Genomic DNA, 26046 nt, shown 5'->3' with positions numbered 1-26046 from the left:
GCCACAGTGGTGGGCTCCGGTCTAATTGAGACCCTTCGTCTTTGATTTCTTAGTGTTGACTTCAAAAAACAAGTGTTTTTGCCCACCGACAACATCGGGATACAGCCGCAGCTGCCGGGAACCGAAACCGCGACGTCGTGCTTAGCAGCACAACGCCATTGCCAAAATGTGGTAATCGCCTACCTTTAAACATATTGTTAGCTTTCTCTACCAATGCACACAAATATGGCGAACCAAAGTCGATCTGATCGGCGTACAATGTACTGCGATGTGCAATCCATTATTCACTTCATCACGAGTTCTTTGACTTTCTGGCGCTGTGGGTTGCTATAGCGAAATTAAATGTGTAACCGGCTTTCGCTTTCCATCGTCTTCCTTCACTACATAGTTTATTCTATGGAGAAAACGACAGTAACCACAAAAATGCATTGCGATTCTTAGCATATCTTTGCATTAGTACAAAGTGAATGCTGGCAATAAGTTTTATGGGAATTATTTCTTGCTGCACATTCAACTCCATTTGCTTGTTGCATATTCAACTGGTACTACCAAATGGGGAGCGGTTACTCTGCAAGTGCCTAATCAGAGGGAACGTACTTCATTTGAGAATACATGAGAAGTGAAACAGATGAAAAAAAAAATATTGTCGGTTACTTCCGCGAAAGAGTTGCCAGATCGCGCTAAAATTGTTTTTAGAGCGCGCCTATATGAAGCGTATTTCCCGCTCACATTGTTCTGATGCTCACCAGTCGCAAACGCAGCCACGCTCAGTCCACAGAGAAACATGGTAACGTGTGCCAGTGCTAGGATGCCGCTGAGTGGAATCATGGTCGCTGTGACGCAGGTCGCTGCCATTGCCATGATCGAGACCAACTGTGTGTTGTACGTGTCGTGTAGCTTGCCTCCTGTGAACGAGTGAATTGAAAGACAACAATGAAACAAAGAACGTTGCAGGATTAAACAATAAGTGAAGCAAGTAAGCTCTGAGCTATGTAATGCTTGTAAAATGGGCATATGTTTGCGGTCCATTTTTGACACTGCAGTCGTGAAGTGTCAGAAGATAAATTGTTCAGGCGAATTTTTTTCTGTTTCATAAGTTTAGTCAAATAGAAATGTAAACTACATTAGAATCAATCAGTCTAAAACACAGTGAAGAAAGGAACGCTACAATTTTTTTCAATATAGCGCAGTCGTGCATAGGCTCAACAGAGACACAAAGCTTACGGAAGAATGGGAAATCGATACCAAGAACAGAAAGAAAGCCAACAAGAGAAGCGTCTAGTAATAACATGAGTAAAGGAATGGAAGTTCATAACACTGCAATAAATGCACTTGTTCAAGTGAAAAAAAAAAAGACAGCTGAATACATGGTGCACGAGAGAAAGAACACGACGGCGCAAAGCTGGAGATATAGCAAACACACACACTCGCCCAGACGCAAACATTTGGTTTACTAGCCAAGAAAACTAGGAGCAAACATTCGGTATAAGCATAGTGCGCCACAAAAGTGACAAACATAAATCAAAACAAATAATTATTAGGTTGCCGTCTGTTTAACGTGGTGTGAGTTTGGATCAAGTACTTTGGCTACAGAGAGAAAGCGTGAGTCTAACTGGCTCAAGTTCTGGCGTAAGTAGTGTGGTTGATCATGATATTGTGAAAACTAAACGAGAGATAATGCATGCTTGCGTGCGTGCGTGCGTGCGCGTAGGCGCGTGTGTGTGCGTATGTTTATGATAAACAGATTACCCACGCCAATAAAAGAGAACGTAAAGATAACTGAATCTTTTTAACTCACTGGCGGACACACTTTCGTACCACGATTTCTGTCTAGCACACAGAACGTGAAAGCTGATCAGGAAGTGCAATAGCGTCTCCAAAGTCATTGGGCTGACGCATTCTGGAGAGTGCACCGTGCCGCGAACAATGCTCAACACTGGACTCGCATCAAACTTTTATTGCGATTAGTGTTCCTAGGATACCTCACGCACTTTGTGCGGGCTATATACCCGCTACAACTCTCTAGCAGTCTCCAGCCGTTTTCCCGTCAACGTCGATCACTGGGTACAGTCCATGGGGTTCGCATTGCATTGCTGTGACAAGTGAACAGGTTTCAAAACCAACCGTCGGACCAGCCAACTTCTATCACTGGGTTTATGCCACTGGGGCTTGTGCCACTGTTCAATAAACCTCTTTCACGCCAACTTGGATCACTGGGCATGTGCTGCTGTGTGATCCGCTCTTCAATAACAATAAAGATACTCAAAATTTATCGGGTGCTGGGCGAAATCGAACGCACGCCTTATCTGAATATGTATTCATAGATGCGTCATGCGTGGACTTCATGGTGGCGCCGCTAGATGGCGCAGCGTGTTCAGTGAGAAGAGAGGAGCCCGGCTGCATACGCGCCTCATGCTTGGCTCGTTTCGGCGTTGGCAATGCGGTGTGTCACTTCACTGCTTCACTGCTAATCGCATTACTGTCGACATGCGGCGGTAGATGGGCTCCAGCGGAATTTTTTTCAAGCCATGATTAGTCCTAGAACACAATGCATGGATAACGAGCATAAAGGAAAAAGGTAAACTTATTATTTTTATATACCTATTCTCTGCCCTGTTTACTTGCTAGCAGCGAGCTGATCCGTGCTTCTATCGCGCCCGTGAGACACTATCACGGAGCCAGTGGCGTAGCCAGAAATTTCGTTCGGAGGTGGGCTTACATTGAATCTTGGCCTCCTCCTTATAAAATTTATCAAGGGATGAAATACATGAATAATAACTGTATTGCCATTGCCAAAGATACTGCAAAGAAATTCTTAAACGCTACGCCCTGTCAAGACAAGTAAAATATGTATTTTTTTCATAAAAGTTTATTCTCTTGTGGCCCAAGAATTGAGCCCGAAATAACTGATATCAATGATTCCATGTTTTTGTCTATTTAATAAGTAAAGAAAATATCACACGAACTTTAGAACTATATCTGTTCGAAATCAGCAAAGAAGTGCATGCGCTGATATGTAAAATGTAAAGGCTGTGAAATTAACAAGTTGAGGACGCATGTTTTTATGAAACTTTTTCATTCAAGAACCTTGTCTACATTTTTGTACATATGCAACAGCCCGGGAGAAATGACGCTGTCCTTTGTTCCAATGTATTGCGCAGGAGCAGCTGTCACTGGTCGTGTAGTGGGAGCAATTGCACCGAAAATATAGTCGCAACAGAGAGCACATATGAAAAGCAGGAGTTCTGCAAAATACACAAGGTCGAGTCAAATGAAAGTGAGCAAAAGCGAGCGTATGACAAACGAGATACTTCATTTAAAAGTAGTCTCTGTGAGCATTTACACATTTGTCCCACTGGCTAGCGAGTCATGCGATTCCCGTCTCATAAAAACTCATTGCGTTGCAGCTTCAAAAAGCCTGTAACTGACTCTTTTACGTCATCGTCCGACACGAATCTGGTTCCCTTGAGCTGTGTTTCTTCAATTGCCCCAAAGTGCCCCATTCGTGAACTTTCCACGTCATTTGCTCTTGATTGCGGCATGAAGCCGATCCGACGTTTCACAATATCGGAAACGATTGATAGTATCTCCATATTTAGCAAATTCGATCAGTAATGGCTCCTTACGATCGCAAAAAAAAAGTCAACAACATATTTCCGGCGTAAATCGTTGCCTTTGCTTTCTTTGGGTGTGGTGAATTCGAATGTTTCAACTTAAGCCTTGTCGTCGCGTTTGAGGCCTCGTAGTAGTGGCACCATGATTTGTTCCTGGTCACAATTGCAGACAAGAAGTCGTCACCCTCATTTTGATGTTGGATCAGATGAGTCAAGGCAGCGCCGAACCTCTCCGTCTTCTGGCTGTGGTTCAAAATCTTTGGAATCCATTGCGCAGACAAGAGCCGATAACCGAGATGCTCATGAATTATGGTGTTAACCGAACCGTGATTGATGTTCACATGCTCTGCCAGTTCATCAATGCTTATACCCTATTCTGGTACTCAGCTCATCAACTTTTGCAGTTGTGTTGGGATGATTGCACGGTGGCTTTGGCCCGGTCTTGGATCGTCTTTGCAACTTTCACGTCCTTCTTTGAACAGACTGCTCCAAAGCTTCACAGTGGCCAATGAAATGCAAAATTCAACCTACACGGCATCCATACGGCGACTAATTTCTTTTTGGGAAACATCTTCAGCTGTGAAAAACCTCACGACACCACATTGTTCAATATTTGGAGTGTCTATTATGCCACGTAACCATGTTCAACCCACTGTATGAGAGCATTAAAGAGCCTTTATCCTTAAACCTGCATGTCACTTTTGTAAATGAGAGTTTTTTTTATTGAAGTGAATGTTAGGAGAGGTTGGCGCCTTTATGTGGTGGCACCGGCTACTCTTTGTCACTTGGCTGACGAAACAAATTTGCGCAAAAAGGGAGAATAGCGACACTAAATATAATACTCAGTAGAACACCGGATCAATAAAAAACATACAGTGCAACAGTACATGAGTCGCAAAGTTCTGTGCATGAGTTCAGTCCACGTACGCATATATGAAGTCCGATGTTTTGAACAGCCAAAACACACAACAACACTTGTAATACACTCCAAGTACAGGACAGAATTATACGTATTGCGTAAAAGTTGCGATCACCACATAAACCAACTACGCACCACGAAGAACGTTTATGTAACTCATTTAGCGTATTCGGATCATCGAATACTTAATATTTCCCCAAAATGTTGGTCTCCTCTAAAAACTCTTTCAGAGCAAGAAGCGCCCTTTTTTGAAGGCCCGCAGTTGGCCATGGGCCAAGTATCTTTTTTAGAGTGAATGGTCTTCTGTCTAATATAAGCAAATTAGCTTGCAGTACCGTTCTTTGTGTATCGTATTTCGAGCACTCGAGAAGAAGATGATGCACATCTTCGTCTGGATGGCCACAAGAACACTGCGGACTAGAGACACGTTTTATTCTGTACAAGAAGTGTCTCGTAAATGCAGTACCAAGACGCAGCCGGTGTACCAAAGTTTCAAATTTTCTGTTGTCTCTTAGAGTTTCCGGCATTGATAAGTTTATACATGGGTCTATTGAGTATAACTCCGAGTTCTTAGTTTGCTGGTCAAACCAGGTAGTTATGCTGAGACGACAAGAAATCTGTCTCAGGATCAGACGGACTTCACTACGCAATAGGAGAAGATTGGTTGTCTCTGCGTTATTGTGCGCTCGATTCGCAGCTGCGTCCGCTGCAGTATTACCAGGAATATTGCAGTGCCCAGGAATCCACTGAAATGCAATTACGTGGTTCATTGCGCTTGCTTTTGTAAGTTCTTTGAGCGTCTCATACAATATCGAAGTGTTCAAAGAATTTTTCATATTGCTCTGTAGTAATGTGAGAGCGGCTTGCGAATCGCTAAAGATAACCCATTTTTGCGAATGTTTTTCTAAAGTTATTGCCTGTGTGCTACGCGCATCCTTCGCAGATAATGAACTGAACCATTATTGCGCGGGGTGGGTTGGCTCACTTTCATTTCACTCGTCCTCGTACATTAGAAATGCGAAGATACAATGAAATGAAGTTGAGAGTATGACGGAAGCCCGTCTGGTCGGGATGATGCATACTGAAAAGGAAGAGGTCTGGACACCGACCAAAAATGGTTTAAAATAGTTATTTACGTTTGTGAACAAGGCTCCCGTGGGGGAGCCCAAACGTAAATAACTATTTTAAACCATTTTTGGTCGGTGTCCAGACCTCTTCCTTTTAAGTAAACAATGGAATATACAAATGCGACGAAACAGCTTGAAAAAGGGCAAAAATGTGTCACTGGAAACAGAGTTCACTGCACGTATACACAAAATCTCGCAACAAGATATTTAAACATACCTGTAGGCCTCCAATGAATCCACGTGTCTAAGAAAAAAAGTCACTGTATATAATCCGTCAAACGCGGCAAATAAACATGTTGCGCAATCGCAGATTCACAGATCACAGAATCCTAAGGCCCGTCACCCGCTCCCTCCACACACCCCTGATGTATCGCGCGCGACGGAAGGCGGCGCGCTTCATCCCCGCTTTTCTCTCTTGCGCACGCAAGACGAGCCACCATCGTTGGCTCACCCATGTCCCCATTACCCGCCTACGCTTTCACTCGCACATACAGCATGCGGCGCGCTGTAATGGTATTACATGGGTCTTTACACGGAACATGACGGCGACGGCGATGGAAGGAATGCACCTGGAGTGTCCATATAATCCCTATCGCCATAATATATTAAGAGTATCTGGCAACTGAAGCGTCCCGTGGGCCATTACTTTCCGCAAAAAAAGAAGCAACAAAATCGAACTTTCTCCATGCGGGAATTTGGTGCGACGCAACAATGGCTTTTTTTCCTTCTGTGGAGCGGGGGCACCGAAATTTAAAAAAGAAAAGCCGCAAAGGAAAGCATGTCGCCCACAATCGGACGCCTACTTTGAGTACCTCTAATATGGCTACCGAATGAATATCGAAGAAAACGTGAGACGCCTGGTCCACAGAGAAGCATATGTATACTCTCGGTATCCTACACCGGCGAGACAAGGGTTTCCGGAGAGGTTGCACTCAAGCGGACGCGTTGCGATCCGTCGAGTCCCCACAGGGAAGCCGGCGAGCGATCATTGTTTCTTTTTCTCGTCTCCTAGCCAGAAAGCGTCCAAAACGCTGCCAAGCGAAAATGCACTCGGCCAGAGAAAAACGAACGGGCACCGAAGTGCGCACCGCAGTGGTCGGGGCAAAATGAGAAAGACGATTGCGCTTTAGCTGGCTCTGGCAGCCCGCGGGTAGCGATAGCAAGAAAATCGAAGGGGCTCATTGTGTCCTCGCGAACAAAAGTCAAAGTAGAAAGATAAATAAGAACGTAATTACCTTTGCTGGATTTAGTGTCTTGACATGGCTGCTTTGGCGCAGCTAAAAAAAAAATTTGATATTCTTTTCTGTGACATGACGGCACGAATGAGCCATCATAACGCTTCGTCTCATCGGACCTCGCTGCGTGCTTTGTCAACTTGTGTCAGCGTGTTGATTTGGCTTGTCTCGTTGTATGGTCAGATGTACGACTTTAGAAAAGTCAACTCACCTTTGGCATCAAATATTTATAACAACATTAAACCAACAATGTTCCGGAATTGAAAATTGAAAGCACAACTTTGGACATGTCTCTGCACCTTTCGCATCAAAAGTTTGAGAACTTTATATCCATAAAGTTTCGGGATCGAAATCCATGCGCTCAATATATTCCGCGGCCTCCGCGAGATGCCGCGACGAGCCCGCTCGCCATCAAAACACCCTTGAAACTTTGTGCTCAAATGGGGCTTCTTGCGTCATGTGACTCCTGATGCATGGGCGTTACCGTAAATTCCAGCCCGAGTTCGCAATGGTCCTTTTCGTTCGCAATGGTCTTTTCGAGCGTCAAATGGACATTCAAGACAAAATTCAGAATGATTTCCGGCGCCGTGGGTTGATTTGGTCGGCGGTGGATGACAGCATGAAAAACATTTTGGGGGAGGGGCTTCAGCCCCATAGAACTCCCCTCCCCCTGGCTACACCCATGCACGGAGCGTCATGCATCTGGCAAGTAACTCACGTTTTGCATGTGACGAGCGTAATTATCTCTAATAACACTAAGGGCCCAAAGTTTTGTTTAATGCAAAAAGTATTGACCGTCTCATGCGTGGACAGACGCTTCAACGTGTGCATGTTTAAAATAATACACAAACACATACTAAATATAAATGGGCAAGAAATCGGTTTAGGCATAAGCATACCAAGTAGAGAGCCGATGAGATTGCCCACGCCGCAAGTGGTGATAAGGTAGGATATGCTGGCGATGCTTGTTCCATATATCTCAGCCAGGTCCAGCAAAGCGACACCTCTTATGCTGATGAGAAGGCCCTTCGCAAGAAATGCAAAAAAAAAAGTGAGCACATTCAAACTATGCTGTTCACTAATTATTGCTATAGGATGGTTGGTTTGCACTTTTTATGGTGTGAAAGCGTGCGAAAAAAATGAACTTTCGCGTTTTTTCTATTCCATCCCTAGTTCAAGGCACTCTTTCTTGTCCTGTAGTTACTTCAAGGCGCTCGTTCCTGTCTTTGCTTCACGAAACTCTCTCCTTCCCTGATTTCAAAACACTCTTTTCTCCGCTGTCATTGCCTCGACACAGGCTTTCCTGTCCTGTTCCTACCCTGACACGCTCTTTCCTTTCCAGTCCCTACTTCAAGGCACTAGTGCCAGTCATGTCACTACTTCAGGACGCTCTATGCTGTCCTGCTTTACTTCAAGACGTTCTTTCCTGTCCTGGCCTGCCTTGAATACTTTCTTTCCTCTCCTCTCCTGACTTCAAGACACTCTTTGCTATACTATTCTTCATGGCGTTCTTTGCTGTCCTGTCACTGCCCCATGACCTTATTTCCTGTCCTGGCTTCAAGATGTGCTTTTCAGTCCTGTACCTACTTTAAGACACTGTTTTCCTTCTTGCGCCTACATCAAGACGTTCCTTCTTGTCTTGTTTTTACCTAAAGATTCTCTGTCTTGTACTATCCCAACTTCAAAACGCTCTTTCATATCTTATCCTTACTCAAGAGGCTCTTTCCTAGTCTGTCCAGATTTCATTTAGTTTTACGTCCTATTTGCACCATAAGATGTACTGTTGACATTGAATCTAAATGGTGGCTTAGGAGTGAGGCACCAAATTTGCCCATGTTAAAACACCTGTAGTAAGCATTACGTTAATAAAAGAATGATGCAGGAACATTGATAAGCATCGAAAGCTTATTGCTCTTTAATTACGTTGAACCGATATCATAGACTGCATTCTCATGCAGAAAAATAAAAGAAAAGCTTGTCATTTTAAAAATTAACTGCGTCTCAACCCTTCGTCTTTATAAATTATTTAAATACTCGCAAATTGATCTACAGCTGAAGTGGAAGCTTGGGCGAGATGGTGCAACGTACTTGGAATTTTAAAATAGCACAAATGACGGGAGACCAAACGAAGACCTAGGCACACAAGTAAAGTTTATTTATCGTAGCAGCGTACTATGTACTTGCGCAGTCCATGACGAAATAAAGTGAAATAAGGAGATAAAAGTTCTAGAAAACACAGTTGCTCTATACATGCACAGAGAGTGTGCACAACCCAAGTAAAGTCAAGAAACAAAATGTGGTTTCGTTTGGCTGAGTAACCGAAGGCTCGCTAACACACGTGCCACCTAACCTGGCCATTTCCAAGGCCTCGGGAATTTCTCGTGTCAGCTGGTCCCAGTGGCGTTTAACAAGCCTACATCACTGAAGTTCGGGCATGCTGCCTTAGTCACGGCAGTGAATACCAAATGCGCCAGATGTCGCTGAAGGTACGCTATATACGTGTTTCTTTAAACGCTCATCAAAACAGTGTCCCATTGGCCGATATAACGCTTGCCGCATGACCACAGGAGTGAATACACCACCCCTTCAGTTCAAGTGGCAAAGTAACTGCGCTGTTTCGTCTTTCAGGCCGTAGGTTCATTGGTAGTGGAGTTAACAGGCCTACACACTAGGCAGCTTGTCAGTGGCCGTGAGAAATACATCTACACCGTATTTATTAAAGGGAAAATCAGACATCCACCCGTTCATCGCAATTGCTACAAAGGAAAGCCATACGGGTTCCTCGAAAGAAAAGCCTCAGAGTTGACGAAAAATTCGTCCTGGTCCGGGACTCGAATCCGGCATCACCGCCTTTCCGAGGCAGCCGCTCTACCATCTGAGCTAACCAGGCGACTAGCAGATGGCAGGGCGAAGTCGAATTTGTCGACAACACGAAGCAAAGGCAAGTGATGGACGTAGTAGTTCTGCGGAAACCCGCAAGGTGGAGAGAAGTAATTAATAAAGGGAAAGTCAGACATCCACCCGTTCGTAGCAACTGCTACAAAGGAAACCCATACGGATAGAAAGAAACCCATACGTTAGAAAGAAAGTAAGGCGGTCCCGGGTTCGAGTCCCGGACCAGGACGAATTTTACTTCAATTCTGAGGCTTTTCTTTCGAGCAACCCGTATGGGTTTCCTTTGTAGCAATCGCTACGAACGGGTGGATGTTTGATTATCACTTTATCAATTACTTCTCTCCACCTTGCGGGTTTCCGCAGAACTACTACGTCAATCTACACCGTATCTGTCTGCGATTCGTGTGGGGTTGTGGGCCTCGCCGTGAATATCCGGAAAGACAGCAAGCTTTCTTCTATCTAGCCATTTGTCACCTACGCGAGCATTACCGCCCGCCACAGAACTGACTTTGGCTTGCGCTATTAAACCCCATACATCATCTCAAAGCTGACTTTGGTTTCCTTGAGCAAACGCACAGCGACCGCTGTCAATACATGGTTGGGGAAACCAACCATTCTGAGGCGTTCAGTTTGCTTGTCAAAGCTCTACTGCAATTTGTGATAGCAAAACTTTCGTAAGGCCATGTATGTGTAGCAAGTCCTCGCAATCAGCTGCTTTACAATTTTCGAGTGCACAGGCTCAATTGAAAACGAAGGCTTGACCACCATGCAGTTCGTGCGCCCAACTGACGTGGCCTGGACACAACGTAAGAACTAAATCTAAGAATCTAATTCATCTATTCTCAGGAACTTCCGAATTAAGAACAAGCGGCGAACGACAGTTACAGAAAATGCCCCAAATTGGAGTCATCGAAGCGTGAAAAGAAGAGCCATCAGTTTCCAACAGTGCTAAAAAACTTCTGACCATAGCGGAAGGCCTTTGCAACTATTAACTCTTCTAGACTTTCTTGGGTGGGGTGGTCGAGGATCCGTAAAACATAAGGCGGCTATGCATGAGTCTATGTTAACCCCTTGTCGTTGCAGGTAAGCGTGGTCATTCCAAGTTGCAAAGGTCGACGTCAAGTACAGTCAGCCACACGATTTTACGGAACGCGAAATCTGAGAGAAACCTCAATATCTGTGCAGCCTCACAACGCAGGTTAGTAACGGCATTTAAAGCCTCTCCCAGTATTTGTGAACAGCCTTGTAATGTTCGGCTTCACTTACTACCGTTACAGACTGCTCGGAAATTGAACGTTTTCTGAGATACCGTCATCTGTAAACTATTGTGGTTTACAGTACATGCCCAGCGGTTATATAAAGCCGTCAATCGATGGCCCTGCAACATTCTAGTAAGCAACAACGCGGACTATGCCAAGCAAGTCGTGCATACGGAGAAGTTAATTGTGTGGCAACTAAGGATATAAATCTTTAATGTCAAACGAACAGCTCATGTACACAACTTGCTGGTTGTCTTTGAGGGAGGCAGCCACCTCAGCTGAGCTCTTCGCATGGAAATGGTGGTCAATAAATTCAATTTTCAACGGAAACGTCAGTGGGACCAGCTGACACGAGAAATTGTCGAGTCCTTGTAAATGACCAGGGTGGGTGACACAGGTGTTAGCAAGCCTTCGATTGCTCTTTCAAACAATGAGAACGACTTTCTTGTTTCTTGACTTTACTTGGATTGTACGCACTCTCTGTAGTTGTTCATAGCAACGGTGTTTTTTAGGCATTTATCTTTTATCTTTATCTTTATTTGCCCTTCTTTTGTCGAATGCCTGCGCAAGTATATATTGCGTACGGTGCTAATATCAATAAACCTTAATTGTAAGTCAGCGCTGTGTCTGTATCTTCGTCCGGTCTCCCTTCGTTTGCGCTCTCTTAAAACGCCAAGCAATCTGCAGCGAACGAGAAGCTACGTTTACCACGTTAGCCCCTGAAGTCTTCAAAATATTGTTTCTTACTGAAAGTACGCAAAAGATAGACCTATGTCAAGCACTTAAGTAAAAAGTACTGGGATATTAAGTGCGGTATATTGTAGGAGCACAAATTGTAATGAACTTGTTAACTTACAGTTATTTCCGGATAAGCTTTTATTTAAAAAAGAAAAATTCTTTATATCAATTAAATCTCTAAACGGACAAAGATTTGGTTTCAGTTTCAGTTTATTATTCTTTAAATACAATGAATTGGTAAGAAACCATTTACATGCGAGGGTCCCAAAGTCAGACTGCAGTGGGACCCTCGTTGCTGTCTGCAGCGATAAAGGTCAATTTCTTTAACCTGTTGGTATTTATAAATTAAAAGCGAGGTATTCAGTTTCGCACCATAGATCTAACGTTTTGATAAGAATGAACATTACGAAAATATTTTGCCCCTAAAGTTTGCCTTTCCAACTGTGTATATCTCAAATTGACCACAAACGGGTGATAACTTCTTATTTAACTTATTCTTTATATTTAGGTAAGGTTCTAGGGAATTTCTCAGGGTCTCAATTTTTTGCAGATTGATACGTTATTCCAATTACCCCTGTCCAGCTGCGCCAACTGATTCCAATTTGCGCTTGCGAATTTCCTAATTTCATCAACCCACCTAGTTTTCTGCTTCCTCGGCGGCGTTTTCCTTTCCTCGGCACCCATTCTGTAACTCTAATGGTCCACCCGTCAACCATCCTACGCATTACATGGCCAACCCAGTTCCATTTTTTTTTCTTAATGTTAATTAGAATATCGGCTATCCCCGTTTGTTCTCTGATCCACACCGCTCTCTTCCCGTCTCTAAACGTTACGCCTAAGATTCTTCCTTCCTCCGCTCTTTGCGCGGTCCTAATGACTCCTACAGTTGGGCTTTACCATGACACAGTGTTACATGGCGGACTATACTGAGCGACTCGTGATCTTTGTCCCATATCCGGCGTTCGCTGTTCACCTAGTATGCTGTTTCGTTTAATGATGTTGAGACAGCATGGAGCAGCTAAGAAACCTTCCCTTCGCACTGAATCACTGTGGTGCGACCCCGAGTGCTAGATTGTAAATGTGTAAAAAGGGAAGCAACTTGAAAATAGTAATGTATACATACACCTATGTAAGAGAAGCCGTGCTGGTATGCACTGTTCACTGCTTTTGTATTCTAGTACATTTTTGCAATACATCCTGTTTGCAGAGCAAGGCCAACGTTAATTTGCAAGCCGAAATATCGATTACCGGCGCTAAACTAGCTGAAAAGTTTTCGGGAACAATTCTACAAAACACAGTGCACTAAACAAGCGACCAGATGTGGCGGTAAGGATTCTTGCTTTGTTGTGACCGAAGCGATGCACATCTCGGGGAGGGCGAGAAATTCGTTTATGTCACCTATACACCGGAACAACAAAGGAACGCACCTCCTACCATTCCCAGATTTCCGAGGCTCAAGTTGCACGTACGTCCCAGATCGAGCCACAGCTTGCTGCGGGAAGGCATATTCAGCTGGACTTGCGGTCACTCGTTCCAGCGATATCTGCAACGAGGAGCCGTCCGCCGAAGTGGAGACGGCCATGCCTTTGGCAACCTTGCCTCCGTGATTGCGACAAAATGTTTTATCTCAACTCGCTCTGAAGAATAGAAAGATAAGCGCTTTATTGATCCTGCTGCCAGTTTGAGTCACGGGATAGAACTGTTACGCGCGTGGGTGATAGCAGCCCTTTTGTATATGTGCGAAATTAAAACCGTTCGATTGCCCCTATTCCACATGCACATGTTCCACAAGCTAAAGGTTTTATCTGAATACTTTTGTAAAAAAGTTTCTTGTAAAGATACCGGCGTAGTCAAAGAAAGTGGTGTCTTTATGTGAGCGTAAAGTACTTGAATACTTGAATATAGCAAACGAAAAGTTTTGCTTGTATTCTCCCGCTGTGTTACCTCACGTAAACTCAAGCAATCGAGGAAAACATTACGTAAAAATACCTCATACCCTCGTCAAACACAAGAGGCAGGTTAAGGATGTGCTTCTGCATATAATTAACGAAAACAAAGCGCGTAACCTTCTTTCTACTACCCTATAGGTGGTGTTCAAAACACGACGTCCATGACGTGTTTCAAGCTTCTGCATTCGCTTCGGGCACATACAGCGAGCAAAAGCATGGAATTTGAGATGTGCTTCAGTTACCCAGTGGAAGCCGTCGCAAGACAGGGATTTGGACACCACCGGCGAGTTTTACGTAAAAATAAATTGTGCAGATCGTAGGCATTGTGTAAATCGATGTTATACGAAGCATATTTTCAGGTTGCTGGCCACATAGAGTTTCATACAATAATTACGAGAAGATACTCTGGCTCTAATGTGTACGGGAGCTGAATGGGAGCGATTGGGCCAGCATGGGAATTATGGGAAGTACATGGATTTGCCTAAACTTTGCCCTTCTGGCTTCAAACGGCTTCGTGGCTTCGTAAACTCTTCATTTTCAACAATATAGTGAGTAATAAATAATTAAATAAACATTAATAAAATCTCCGACGGCACAATTCAAACACAGGACCTCTAATCACAGACGCCCGATATTTAAACCATTACGCATGAATTTATCACGGGCAAGCCAGTGCCTTGGGACGCTTGACGCGTTTCGATCTGGCCACTTCGACAGGCTGAATCGTTGCAATTAGTGGCGATTGTGCGTTTTCGCAGCGTGGTCTGCACTTAGGAAAGTATAGATTGTTCTGCTATTTACGACAATGAAGGCATACAAAGCGTAATAGACGAATCCACAAGAACTTCTGAATCCGCAAGCACGTAGATTAGACAAATCCATGTTGCTTCCCATCATTCCCATGGTGGCTCAATCATCGCAGCACCAGAGTTCCCTCTAGTATATTATAGGAAACTCTGTGACTAGAGGGACTTTGGCGCTAGTGCCCACAGGAGCTGCAAGCAGCATGGTGGTGGTGGTGAGTTGTAGCAACAGGCAGGTTTAGCCTGGCGATCATGGGAATGATGGGTGACGCATGAATTTGCATAAACTTTGTCCGCCTGACTTCAATCGGCTTCGTAAACTCGTAATTTTCAACAGAGTACTGTGTAATAAACAATGAGATAAACATTAATAAAATTTCACGATGGCAGGATTCGAACAAATTACATCTAGCACACAAGCCCGATATTGAAGGTAACGAATCGGTTGAAATTTGCTGTGGTTCGACTTCATTGGTCCTCCATGCTGTGCACATTTTTTGCATTGTTTTGGCGTCCTTCCACAATACTTCTGCCTATACTGAAATCATGTGACTGACAGCAATTCCCTGTGGTCACATAGCCATAGGCGCCCACTACGGGGTGCTCAGGTGGTTCGGGAAGCTCCAGCCCGCGCCAAAATTTTACGGCGGGGGGAGGGGGGCAGGATCCCTCCTCCCTGCGCTCCAATTTTTCATTTTCAGGCCTGCGCCCACCATCTGAGGTTTGCTTTAGGTTTTTCGTCAATTTTCACTTGTAAATTCTTTTTTCAATTGACGGAAAGCTTGGTATCTAATTGTTCGTGGGGGCGTGATCCGCTTTTTATTAAGTAGCGTTTTTGCTTAATTTCTGCGAATGCTGATAACCGATGACTAAGCCCATGAAAGAGGAATTTAGCAATATAATCTTCATTCCTAAGCTATACGAGCAGCTACCTAGCCTTTAAATACGTTTCTTAATGTTCGCATCGCTTCCGACATTTGTCTGCAAGTATTTACAGAGAAGGAGACGGTGCGACTTGAAAATGTTATATGCTTGTTTAATGATATCTTGGGAGAAGTATATCATTCACCAAGTTTACATTTAGATGTTAAGACCTACTGATAAGCTAGTTGGCGATTCATGACTTATTTATAGGAGCGAAATTGAAGAAAAGAAAACGGACGCAAGAAATAAATGAAGACAACCAAGGAGCCGTGAATTTTTTTCAGCGCTTAACTTCTTGGTTTCCGTGTTTTTTATTCTGCTTTGTCTATATAACTAAGTAATATTTGGTTGTAATGCGGGGAACATTACGAGAAATACACAGAAAACATTTCAAGTGTGCTGGTTAATTAATGACTAAATGACTATTATTAAATATTCGTGTTTTAGCTGTGTGGAGACGCTATTAAAACGCTTACAATGTTTCCCCGCAAATGTGGCAGCAATCCTATATCTGCACGAAACAGGTGCCATGTTATGGGTGAGGTGTACCGAAGGCTTTGCAAGCATATTTTGCCAGCCACATAGGCAGCTTCCATTGTCTGGAAAGAACGCAATGTGCCACAATGTTGACATTCGGAGGCTATAGCGGTTATACTATGCGTGATGCATGGACAACGTTTCAGAGAGCGTCAAGTAATTATACTCTTTGCGAAAAATTTCTTAAGCTTGTGCTCGAAACCGTCATATGCCCATATTCAGCGATGTTTCCATGTTTCGCGACGTCATGCTACGTCAACATTTGATTAAAACAGAGGGTCATGTTAAGTGTAATGTGTGGCGAAAGTTCAGGGTTGCTGGCTTGATTATGAGTTTTGCAAATAAATACTTAACCCTCTTTCTTTTCTTTATTTTCATACTTTCTACGGCGTTTGTAATCGGTTTCTCCGACATCTTCGGTGAATTAATTGAGCTACTTCATTTATACTATGTCATAATAAGAGAAATGTTCTGGCAGTATGTAGGCGAAGTAGGAAGTTCAGGACACGTCAAGTACATCTGCTACATTCTTTGTTCCGAGCGCTTTATTCCTTCATCAAATGCTTGAATGCGTTGTATACTGCTGTAACCAGCTGTGTTTCTCAATGTCCCGAAAGGATTCTACGTATCGACAGCGTATACAGAGAGAGTATTCACATTTAGACAACTGCCCCAAGGCACTAATAAAAAGCTCGTTAATGAATTTTTGGTAATTAGTTACCTGAAACTCAGGTTACTAGCGGTAAAGTATGGCCGCTTAGGAAATCGTCTGCAAAACACCACCTTCGTTGCTTTCACTACATTTTGCAAAAAAAAAAAAAAGAAAAAAGAAACAGTATGGTCTTAAAGATAAGTATCCTGTATAGAAAGAGAGAAATTGGGAGAGGAAGAAATGGGTGTGGTAAAACTTATCGGACCCTTCTCCCCCCCCCCCTTCCGCCATCCCCCGGTAAGATTGAAAATTACCACCTAATATTCATCATCATCATCAGCCTGGTTATGCCCACTGCAGGGCAAAGGCCTCTCCCATACTTCTCCAATATTCTCCAATACTTCTCTAATATTATAACTGTTTGTTTATTCATATCTCCGTGGTATGCGAGTGCTTTGTTTTGGTTCTGAATAAACGATTTAATGTTTTCCACTTATGTTCCTGCTAACGCCCATACGCAGATCAGAGTATAAGGACAGTCTACACATTCGTTACCTATCTTGTCCAGCATGATCGGCGAGAAACGTGAAACGGTGTGGACTGCTCCTCGCAGCACTTCTTTGTCGGAGACGCTGGGAACGGACAGCAGGACGTTCACCGCTTGCCACGTAGGAACTGCAGGGAACGTAGGAAAGAAATGGGCAGCTGTATTTGTTTGTTTCGTTATTCACGGCGTTGGATAATATAAAGGAATGTTACAGGAGTGGAAATACAGCTCACAAGTATGATGGAGATAACTTAACATGCACCATTTCAAAGCAGCTAACAAAGCGTTGTACTTATTGCGTTGTGCATATCACGCAGTAGACATATAAACTGAATACAAAGACATCGTCGCAAGCACATGCTAAGCGCAATAAAATTCGCCAGAGACACTTAAGGCTGCTTGCGTGTGGGAATGCGAAAGCATTATAGTCGCTTTGGCGAAGTGCCTTTTCCGCGTGTTCCTTGTCCGCGCAAGTTTTCGCCTGCGTTTTAACTGCGCCTCGGTGAAACCAAGTTAAAACGCGCCAAGCGTCTCAACGCACTCGCTTGCCCACAAGAAGTTAGTTCATAACTCGAAGGACATTAATGACTTTCCTTTTATACGCTCATGACGTGGCGCCACCTCCCACCCATTGGCTGCGCCGTCACGTGACCAACGACGGACGCTCTAGGCCACACGCTTAGTCAGCCAGATGACTACGACGTGACGTGCACAATGACGCACGCACTCGGCACACATTTAGTCAACCAGAACCGCGGAGCCACCGTGGCGTCGGAGAAGCGCATGCGCGTCTCGTACCACGGAGGCCGAGGTTCGATTCCCACCCAGACCGAAATTTCGGTGTTCTTTTTAAAGACATTGACATATTTTGTTTACAGGAACTTCCCTGAGAAATCTGACCTCAATTCTAGTGTTTTTTATGTGGTTTTCCTTTTTTTCCGTCTGTCATTTTAGTACCATCGTTCGGTCACACCGTCGACTACAACGACAGATTTTTCGCGTAATGGGGCATATGATGCTTTCGAATTAGACATAACTCGCATTACGGCTTTACCAGAGTAAATAAATGCGTGTAACCTGTTAAGAATGTATTTAAATATAGTGAACTTCTTTTAGTACATTTTAGTAAACAGAAGAGAAGTTCAATTCTCTAATTACACCTTGAAAAACTGAACTATTGAAGGGAAAGTTCAGTGTCGTCACTGGGGAGCGTAATTAGTAGTTTCCTAACCAACCCACTTTATCGTACTCTCTCGGGATGATACCACATCACAGTTTAGAAGACTTTGCATAACGAAAGTGTCCTAAGCTTGTTTAGCCGCTGTATACGCCTCGTGGCATTCCTAAAGGTACTTCGAATAAGCGACGCGTACACGTTTATGTTTTATTATCTGCGCATTGAGTGTTCAAGAAACATCTCATCTGCTAGCAGTGACTAGTGTTGATCTACGTTTTGGTATTTCTGGTATTAACCAGTCCAACAATTCCTACATAATTGTCCGCGTAATTTTTTCAAATAAGCAAGTGAAGGAGTCATCGCCCTCCGACGATAAACTCTTCTATATGGTTGCAATCATGCCGAAGGATATGTACATAAATCAGACAGTAGAATTAGATAAATGCTGAAAAATGAACTTACCTCGGTACCAGAGGTCACGCAGAAGCTTTCGCCCGATGTCAACGCCTGCCCGGTATTTTTCTTTTTCTTCGACGTTGCCTACTTTGAGATCCAAGAATAGAAGGGCTAATCGATCGCTGTATTTCGCTCCACCTGAAAGGCAGGCGTGAAATATAGTGGGAAGCCATGCATTGCACAGTCCGCGCTTTGGCTTACGTTTATATGCACCTCATGCTGAATACTGATTTCCTTTCATTTATTTTCCCTAAGGGCAGAGCAGAGGGCATTACATAGGGAGAGGGAGGGGGCATAGTCGAAACACAAGGAACTAAAATGTAACAACCTGTAAGTACAGATGTTTAGAACAAGCCCGATAGTCAAAGTAGCTAAAGGAAAGGGATATGATCAGCAAATTCAAGGTAACTGGTGCGCAATAATATGACACTATCAAATAAAGCCAACGTATCGAAGCACAAAAGTCGAGGGATCAAATACGACATAATAAACGGAAAGTAAATTGAGATCACCAGAATAAGCCGGCAAACATCGCCTTCTTAATGGGTTAGTAATGCCGATCGAAAAGAAGATGGACTCGTTATCGTGGCTATGTTTGGCGGTAATGCGTTCGACTTAGCAATCGACAGAACAAGAGAAAATTCCTTTTTCTTTTTTCTTTTTTGTTCTCGCAAATTCAAGTTGACCTTTATGCGCATCATCTGTGCTAGATGAGACATGACGTGCTGCAAAGATATGACAACGGCGAAAAGAGGCATCACTGAGATACAATGAGTAAATGTTAGGCGGTTAAGTTTCCCGCGTGTGTCTAGTGACTCAATGCGGATTCATTTTTCATCCGGCCTCACGCATTTGTGGCGTGCAAGCAGTAAGTAGTAGGCACCTATTGTGTTAGATGGGATTGACTGACACTTACGTATTTAATGACTCAAAGTAGGGAAAATAATTCTGAAGGACAACATGGTCGCTCTCACACTCTATACATAACGCATTGAGATATAAGCTTCAATGCTGAGCAAACCAATGAGTAAAATAAAGGTTGACTGTGCTCACATATAATGGCACGCAGTAGCGCACTTACATTCAGTTGGTCCTCCATACAACTGCAAGAGAACCTATAAAGAAAACTTAATTCTGCAATGTATGGAATAAATAATCACTTCAGGGTACATACTGATTAGTCAAATGAGGCAAGTGATTTCATAAGGTACAATCATATGAAAGAAATTTCGTAACCATAGCTCCATTTATAGATAAGCACCGTCAGACTTGTGGACATATGCATTGTTTCACAATTTTTTTTTAACAATAGGCCCCTCTTGAGCAGTAGAGTATGAAGTTTTTCTGGAACACAAGTGCATTTCGTAGTGCAATATTGTTATGCATATCTTAAAAGTATAGGGAGGACATCAGTATTCCTTGACATGGATACGGTCTTGGGAGCTCACCGGATCCAGTCCGTAAATTGCAATATAGTGCCGTAAAGTTATTGGCTTAAGAATGGATTATTGGAATTAATTGTGCGGATTATTAATTCATTACTTTTCGTTTCACAAGCAAATAAGATCTGCCTTTTCAAAGGATGATACCGAGCTTAAAAAGCAGAATTGTCTGTCACTGGCGAGTAGTATATTAAAGATTTTCTGAGAACTGCAAAAAAAAAAAAAAAACCTGGCATATTTATAAGCAATATCGGATAATGAAATCTTTAAGTTAAGAAATTAAATTGGTTAAATGGCGAAGACGTTCCCGTTCCAAAGCTGTAAAAGAAAGTCAGAAAGAAGTGAAAGAGAGAAAGAAAGAAAAAAAAAAGAACGACGGAAAAGATAATAATAGGTTAAGCCTACTTTTGCGAGGAGTAGACGTAGCGCGTTGCTGGCAGTCTATATCGAAGCTCGTTAGCGCCAAGTGCGCCCATACTTAGCGCCAAGTGTGTCTCAATTCTTTTATTGTCCTTGTCCGCAATGCGCCACGCCTAGTGCTCGCGATAAATCACCGACAAGCCAGAATCGCCACCTTAAACTTACGGCCACTCGTAGTTTTGCGGACGTACTGCAGGAAACGGGGCACCTCCTCCTGGATGTCGCACGCCCGGAAGCAGTCGCACGGCACACCGTGGAACAACCTGGTCGCGGTGCCGTTGTCCGCAAAGCTGACATCCGCTTCGACGGAGTTCGCGCCGTCCTCCATGGCTTCGTCTAGCTTGGCTATAGAGTTGACCATGTGGGCGATGTTGTACACGGGCCTCCGGTCAATGGCTGCAGCCTGGGAATTCGGCGGTAAACAATGGGGTGACCGAAGGTTCGAAACGAGACTTACACAGCGCATAATTGGATTAGGATAAGAGAACACAATTAGGAGCAGGCTTTCTATAGACGCATCGGACACTGGTAGGCAGTTGGCGTTGCTAGAAGCTGCTGCCTCTTAATCCCGCGATACGACGCATTCTGCGTGTCGGAAATGTTACCAACTTGAACGTTACGCTCGAGCGGTGTGCGCGCACTGTGTGACACTGTATGTACGAGAGCTCGAACTGCCCACCTGCTGTATGCGTCAACAACACGTGAACGCTTACTGTACACGTGGTGCTGTGCAAGGCGTGCATAAGAACAAATGTATGTATGGCATAGAGCAGGCGCAACACTAAAACGAAGACGAGAGAAAGTTGAATGGTACCTGGAGCCTACAGTCCATCTCCATTGGTTGCAGCCGGGTGGAAACTACGAATTTGCTCGGCAGTGGTATGCGGCGTGGCGCAAAATAGTGCGCTCATTGCACGTACTGTTACTTGGTCTAATCACTACAATACGTATCGTTGCGCGCATGGATGGAATTTAATGCCTACTAGGAGGCCTTCATCTTGATTATATTAAGCTCCTGGGCTTTACTATTGCAATTTGTTTTTTACTTTCCACCTTTGGAGAAATAGAAACTTGCACATACGAATATTACGTTGCAAATATGGCGGAAATCAATCCACGCGTTCAGCACTGATTTGAGCCAATTGTTCAGAAAGTAATGAGAGCTTTATGGCATGCAGTTAAGTGAACGTAAGAAGCAAGCGAAAAAATTCGCCGCCATTCCACCTTGAATGTGGGCTACCTGCTCGTCTTCGTGCATGAGCTGCAGTTGCCCGGAAGCGTGAACAGCAGTAAGGGATCTTTGAATGCTATCGCGCTCGGCTCTTAAAGGCGAAGCTTAAGCGACCTACAAGATTTTTACAGCTCCGACGTTAGCCCAGATTGACAAAGTGGAATGGCTGCGAATATTTTTAAAATTTTTTATTAGCGAGAGACGGTACATGCTTTCTTGAAGTGTAGATAAAAGGTTTATGCTAAGTGTACCCCTGCACAACGCTACATAACCGTTTTTTTTTCTTCAGAACTTAAACACTAAAAAACATTGTAATCCATGTGGGTTCCTTGAAAAAGTATGTAGTTTATACAAGGTGGTATGTCGTGGCTTTGCCGAGAAGAGTCATTGCAAAGACGGTAGCAATAGGTACGGCCTTCACTTTGGCATAAATGGTGAATTCTTGAACACGTGACAAGGCATCGCGAGAAAGAAAAGACGCAGTGACCTTCCACTCTGTGAAGAAGGGTGACCAGCGAAGCTGTGCATGTGCGCCCTTTATTGGCGAACTGCACGAGCACTCCACCGCTGGTCGTCCCGGCATTGCACTACCTCCTGGATTTTGTGTCTACACGCTGTCGCGATCCTGGGGGAAGTAGCCCTTAACAGCTTCGCTGTAAAAGAAATCCCAGCCATTCCACTCGGTGAATGTGGGCTACCGGCGGACTTGTAGACAAGACAAAGCAGACCACTGAGTGCATTTATTTTGGAGTTTTTCCCTTCCGTGTCTGTAGAACACTCTGCGAACACGCACGATCGTTACGATACAGGGTCCTGAATATTTCGCTGCGCCTGTTCGAAAAAAAAAAAAAGGTTTTGCATTCACTGCTGCACTGTTCTTGCTCACGTTTTGCAGAAAGATAGCATCTTGGAGTCTATGTCGTTTAGCGTAACACCTGGCACAGTTAATTGCCTGGTTTATATTAAGAAAAATGTTCAAAGTTGCCCGCACTTATGGCGATGCGAGCTGCTGCCACGACGGCGCAAGCATAAACTTGTTTCGCCGCCTGCCGTCAGTTGCAGAAAGCAGCGTTTCAGTGAGGGCTTCCACGCGTTGTCTCCCTCTGTGCTGATCGATTACTCGCTCAGAAGCCCTTGAAAAGGGGTCGAAATGAAAGAAATGTTTCTTTCTCTCTCTCTCTTGCAAAGTCAGTTAACTGTGGTTTAGGAAGGTTTCTTGAGTTCTTTGCCTCACGATAAGTCGCTGAAACAGCGTGGTTTCCCGAGCAGCACACGTCTGAGTTTGTTATGCCGCTCACCTGCACAGCGCAAACCTTCTCCGCAATGTGTGCGTGTACGCATGGCGTGCACCCCGCGCGTCAAACGCTACAGTGCGTCGCGGCGAGGCTCGTAAGAATCCTCGCTGCCCAGGCAAGGTGTACCGTAGAGAATACCTTACTTGCGCAACGAGGATCGTTATGTGCCTATATGTTTTACTGCATACCGTATACGCAATAAAAGAAAGCATTATTTACGTCACCGCTGTACTCAGAAAGGACATTTGAACGAAAATGTGGTTCTGTTGGGTTTTCGAGCTTGCAGTGGAAAATGCCTGCTTTCAGGGGGGGTGGGGGGGGGCGACGTACTTTGTGCCCCACTTTTGACAGTTGAGTGTGCAAGTGCTCCCGCTTGCCTCTCCGGTGGAGACACCCGTGAAAGAAGTGCAGGTCGTAGCTAGGCCCTAGCAATACCTTTAGACGGCTTTCGCTCGGTTTATTAAACTTAGGAACTTTCTCCGTCGATTGTATTCCATCTTAAGCATTCGGGTGCAACCTCACATTTTCGGTGCCCGATAAGCTGCGTTCGGTTTTGCGCAACTGACGAACAAGTTAGAATCATAATCACTATTTGAGAGGATCGAGCGAATGAAAGAACGAGGAATGAAATAATTAAGACTGGATAAACAAAAATAAAAAGAGGCGTGGTTATTGTACTGTCTGCTCTGTTACGATTGGACGATGACTGGGTCAAAAATAGAGGCCGTTGCTGCTATCGCTTACTGAGGGCGAATAGACTAAATAACGATCAGAGCCAGGACGTGCTCAACGCAAGGCTGAGCGAGGCGAGAATCTCCAGCAGGGCAATAAGCAATCATATGTAAAATGAAGGGGCCTATACTCGAGGTAACAAGGCAATCGGGAGTTTCTTACCTGCCAGAGAGACGCTACCAGCGCGCGTAGCGAGCGGACGCATGGGACATCGGCTCCGGAGATTTTCGACCGTGGCGGCGGCCCAACGCGTTTGATCCCGACAATTTTGGACTTGACAGGACCAGCAGGTCAGCCGGCACGCAGGGAGACCACTCCCAATCCGGTGGGCCGATTTGTTGACCTTTTTAAGCGTTTTTCCTCCCATCCGCCATAGCGCCGCGACGCAGCCTCAAGGCTGAACGCCGGCGTTCGGCGGCGGGGAGGCCGCTTCAAGCCAACATGGCAAGCGCAAACCAGCAACGCGGCTACGACCCGGAAGGCATGGCATGGACAACTGTGCCGCAGACCAGTCGGGACCAAGCCTGCAACGCTAATGTGATCCGGGCCTTTGAAACAAGAGCCCAGAAACTCCAAGCCTGCGCACAAGGGAAGGCCACGTCAGCTCACGGAGGCCACCATGCGCAACCCGACAAGGCATCCGATGAGCGCGCAGCCGGAGGCCCAAGGCAAGTCAAAGCTGCATGGAAACCCAAGTTTCTCTGCAGATTTAGACCAGACGATGTGGTGCTAATCATCAAACCATTAACGGCGACAAGCTTGAAGAACTTACAACACGGTGAGCTAGGCCTAGCCCTACGACAGCGAGTCGGGGAGGCCGAAGCGGACAACTTTTACTTCACAATATCCCCGGACCAAAACCTGATCATCGTGGGCACGTCGAGCATCCACGCGGCAGACAAACTGGTCGGGGACTTTGCGATAAAAATCCAAGAAGGAGCAGACCTCCATTTGCACGGGCACGTAAAACAGAGCGAAGACAACGTGATTCACGGAGTCATCACAGTGGCCAATCTGGAAACCACCGAGTCCCTGCGAGGGAAGGTGAAAAGCTTTCACGGAGAAAGCACCATCCTGGAGATCCGAAAGTTCGGAACTTCTAACAAAGCCAGAATCACCTTCGAAGGCAAGTACAAGCCCAGAGCTGTACTGTACAACGCGCAAGTCATACCGGTAGCAAGATACCGCCGCACCATACCAGCGTGTAACTTGTGCGGCACGGTGGGGCATAGGCCAGATACCTGCCCGACACCGAGACAAGAAAACTGCGGACTCTGCGGAACGCTAGCCCCGTTTGTGGAGGGGGTGCGGTCCCCTCACCTGTGCAACCCAAAATGTGCGGTGTGTGGCGGCGAACACGCCACGAACTCCAGAGACTGCACGGCGAAATTTCGCACGAACGCGCAGCAACAACCCAGCAATCAGGAGAAAAGGAGGAGGAAAAAGAAGAAAAATAACAAGAAGACGAAGAAGGGAGGAAGCGGGAATCGCCCGCCCCCTCCACCTAGCAGGGAGTCGACTTCTGATCAACCCAAGCAAAAGAAGACCTGGGCCAGCATAGTCCAGAACGGGATGCGGCAGGTGAGTGGGACCGCCTCTCCTCCTCCTCCTCCCAAACCTTCCTCTCCACCCACACCCAACCCAGTAGAAACAGAGTTACGAAACCAGATAGCAGCCCTAAAAGCGCAGATCGCGGTGCTAACGAGCAAACTAGAAAGTGCGCTAGCTAAACCCCAGCCACCTCAGCAAGAGGAGACGATGGAAAGCGACACAGAACCTAGTCTTGAAAATAAACTAGAAGCTATGATGCGAAGGGTCCAAGAATCCATTCCCACCATAGTCTCACAACAGATAGCGAAAGCGATGACGGTTCGCAAATACGCTAACACGAGGAGACTCCAGACTCCCCGAGCCTACAGGATGCGTAGGGTGATAAGCGAGGACGAGGAGGAAGACCACCAGGAGCAATTTCCCCTCCAGAATAACAACAATCTCCAGATACAACATGGCGAGACAAACTAAAAAGAGTCCCATAACATTAACGCAGTGGAATAGTCGAGGCTTGAAATCGAGGACTAAGAGAGCGGATCTTAG

General features: G+C 45.0%; 1 protein-coding gene across 1 annotated transcript in view; it reads right to left on the bottom strand.

The window, feature by feature from the left end:
* The window catches only part of LOC142591427 (uncharacterized), a 58867-nt gene that overhangs the window by 28766 nt on the left and 4055 nt on the right, over positions 1 to 26046 (bottom strand). Inside the window, exons 2-7 of the mRNA XM_075703755.1 lie at positions 20860 to 21097; positions 18839 to 18970; positions 17208 to 17327; positions 13316 to 13424; positions 7795 to 7907; positions 747 to 905 (exon numbers count right to left, since the gene is read on the bottom strand). Of these exons, the coding sequence (XP_075559870.1) occupies positions 747 to 905; positions 7795 to 7907; positions 13316 to 13424; positions 17208 to 17327; positions 18839 to 18970; positions 20860 to 21097 (871 nt within the window). The remainder of the gene's footprint in view (positions 1 to 746; positions 906 to 7794; positions 7908 to 13315; positions 13425 to 17207; positions 17328 to 18838; positions 18971 to 20859; positions 21098 to 26046) is intronic.

This window comes from Dermacentor variabilis, chromosome 8, assembly GCF_050947875.1.
Source record: "Dermacentor variabilis isolate Ectoservices chromosome 8, ASM5094787v1, whole genome shotgun sequence".
Lineage (NCBI taxonomy): Eukaryota > Metazoa > Arthropoda > Arachnida > Ixodida > Ixodidae > Dermacentor > Dermacentor variabilis.
The sequence above is the reverse complement of the archived record's forward strand: the minus strand, read 5'-3'. Positions and strand labels throughout refer to the sequence as shown.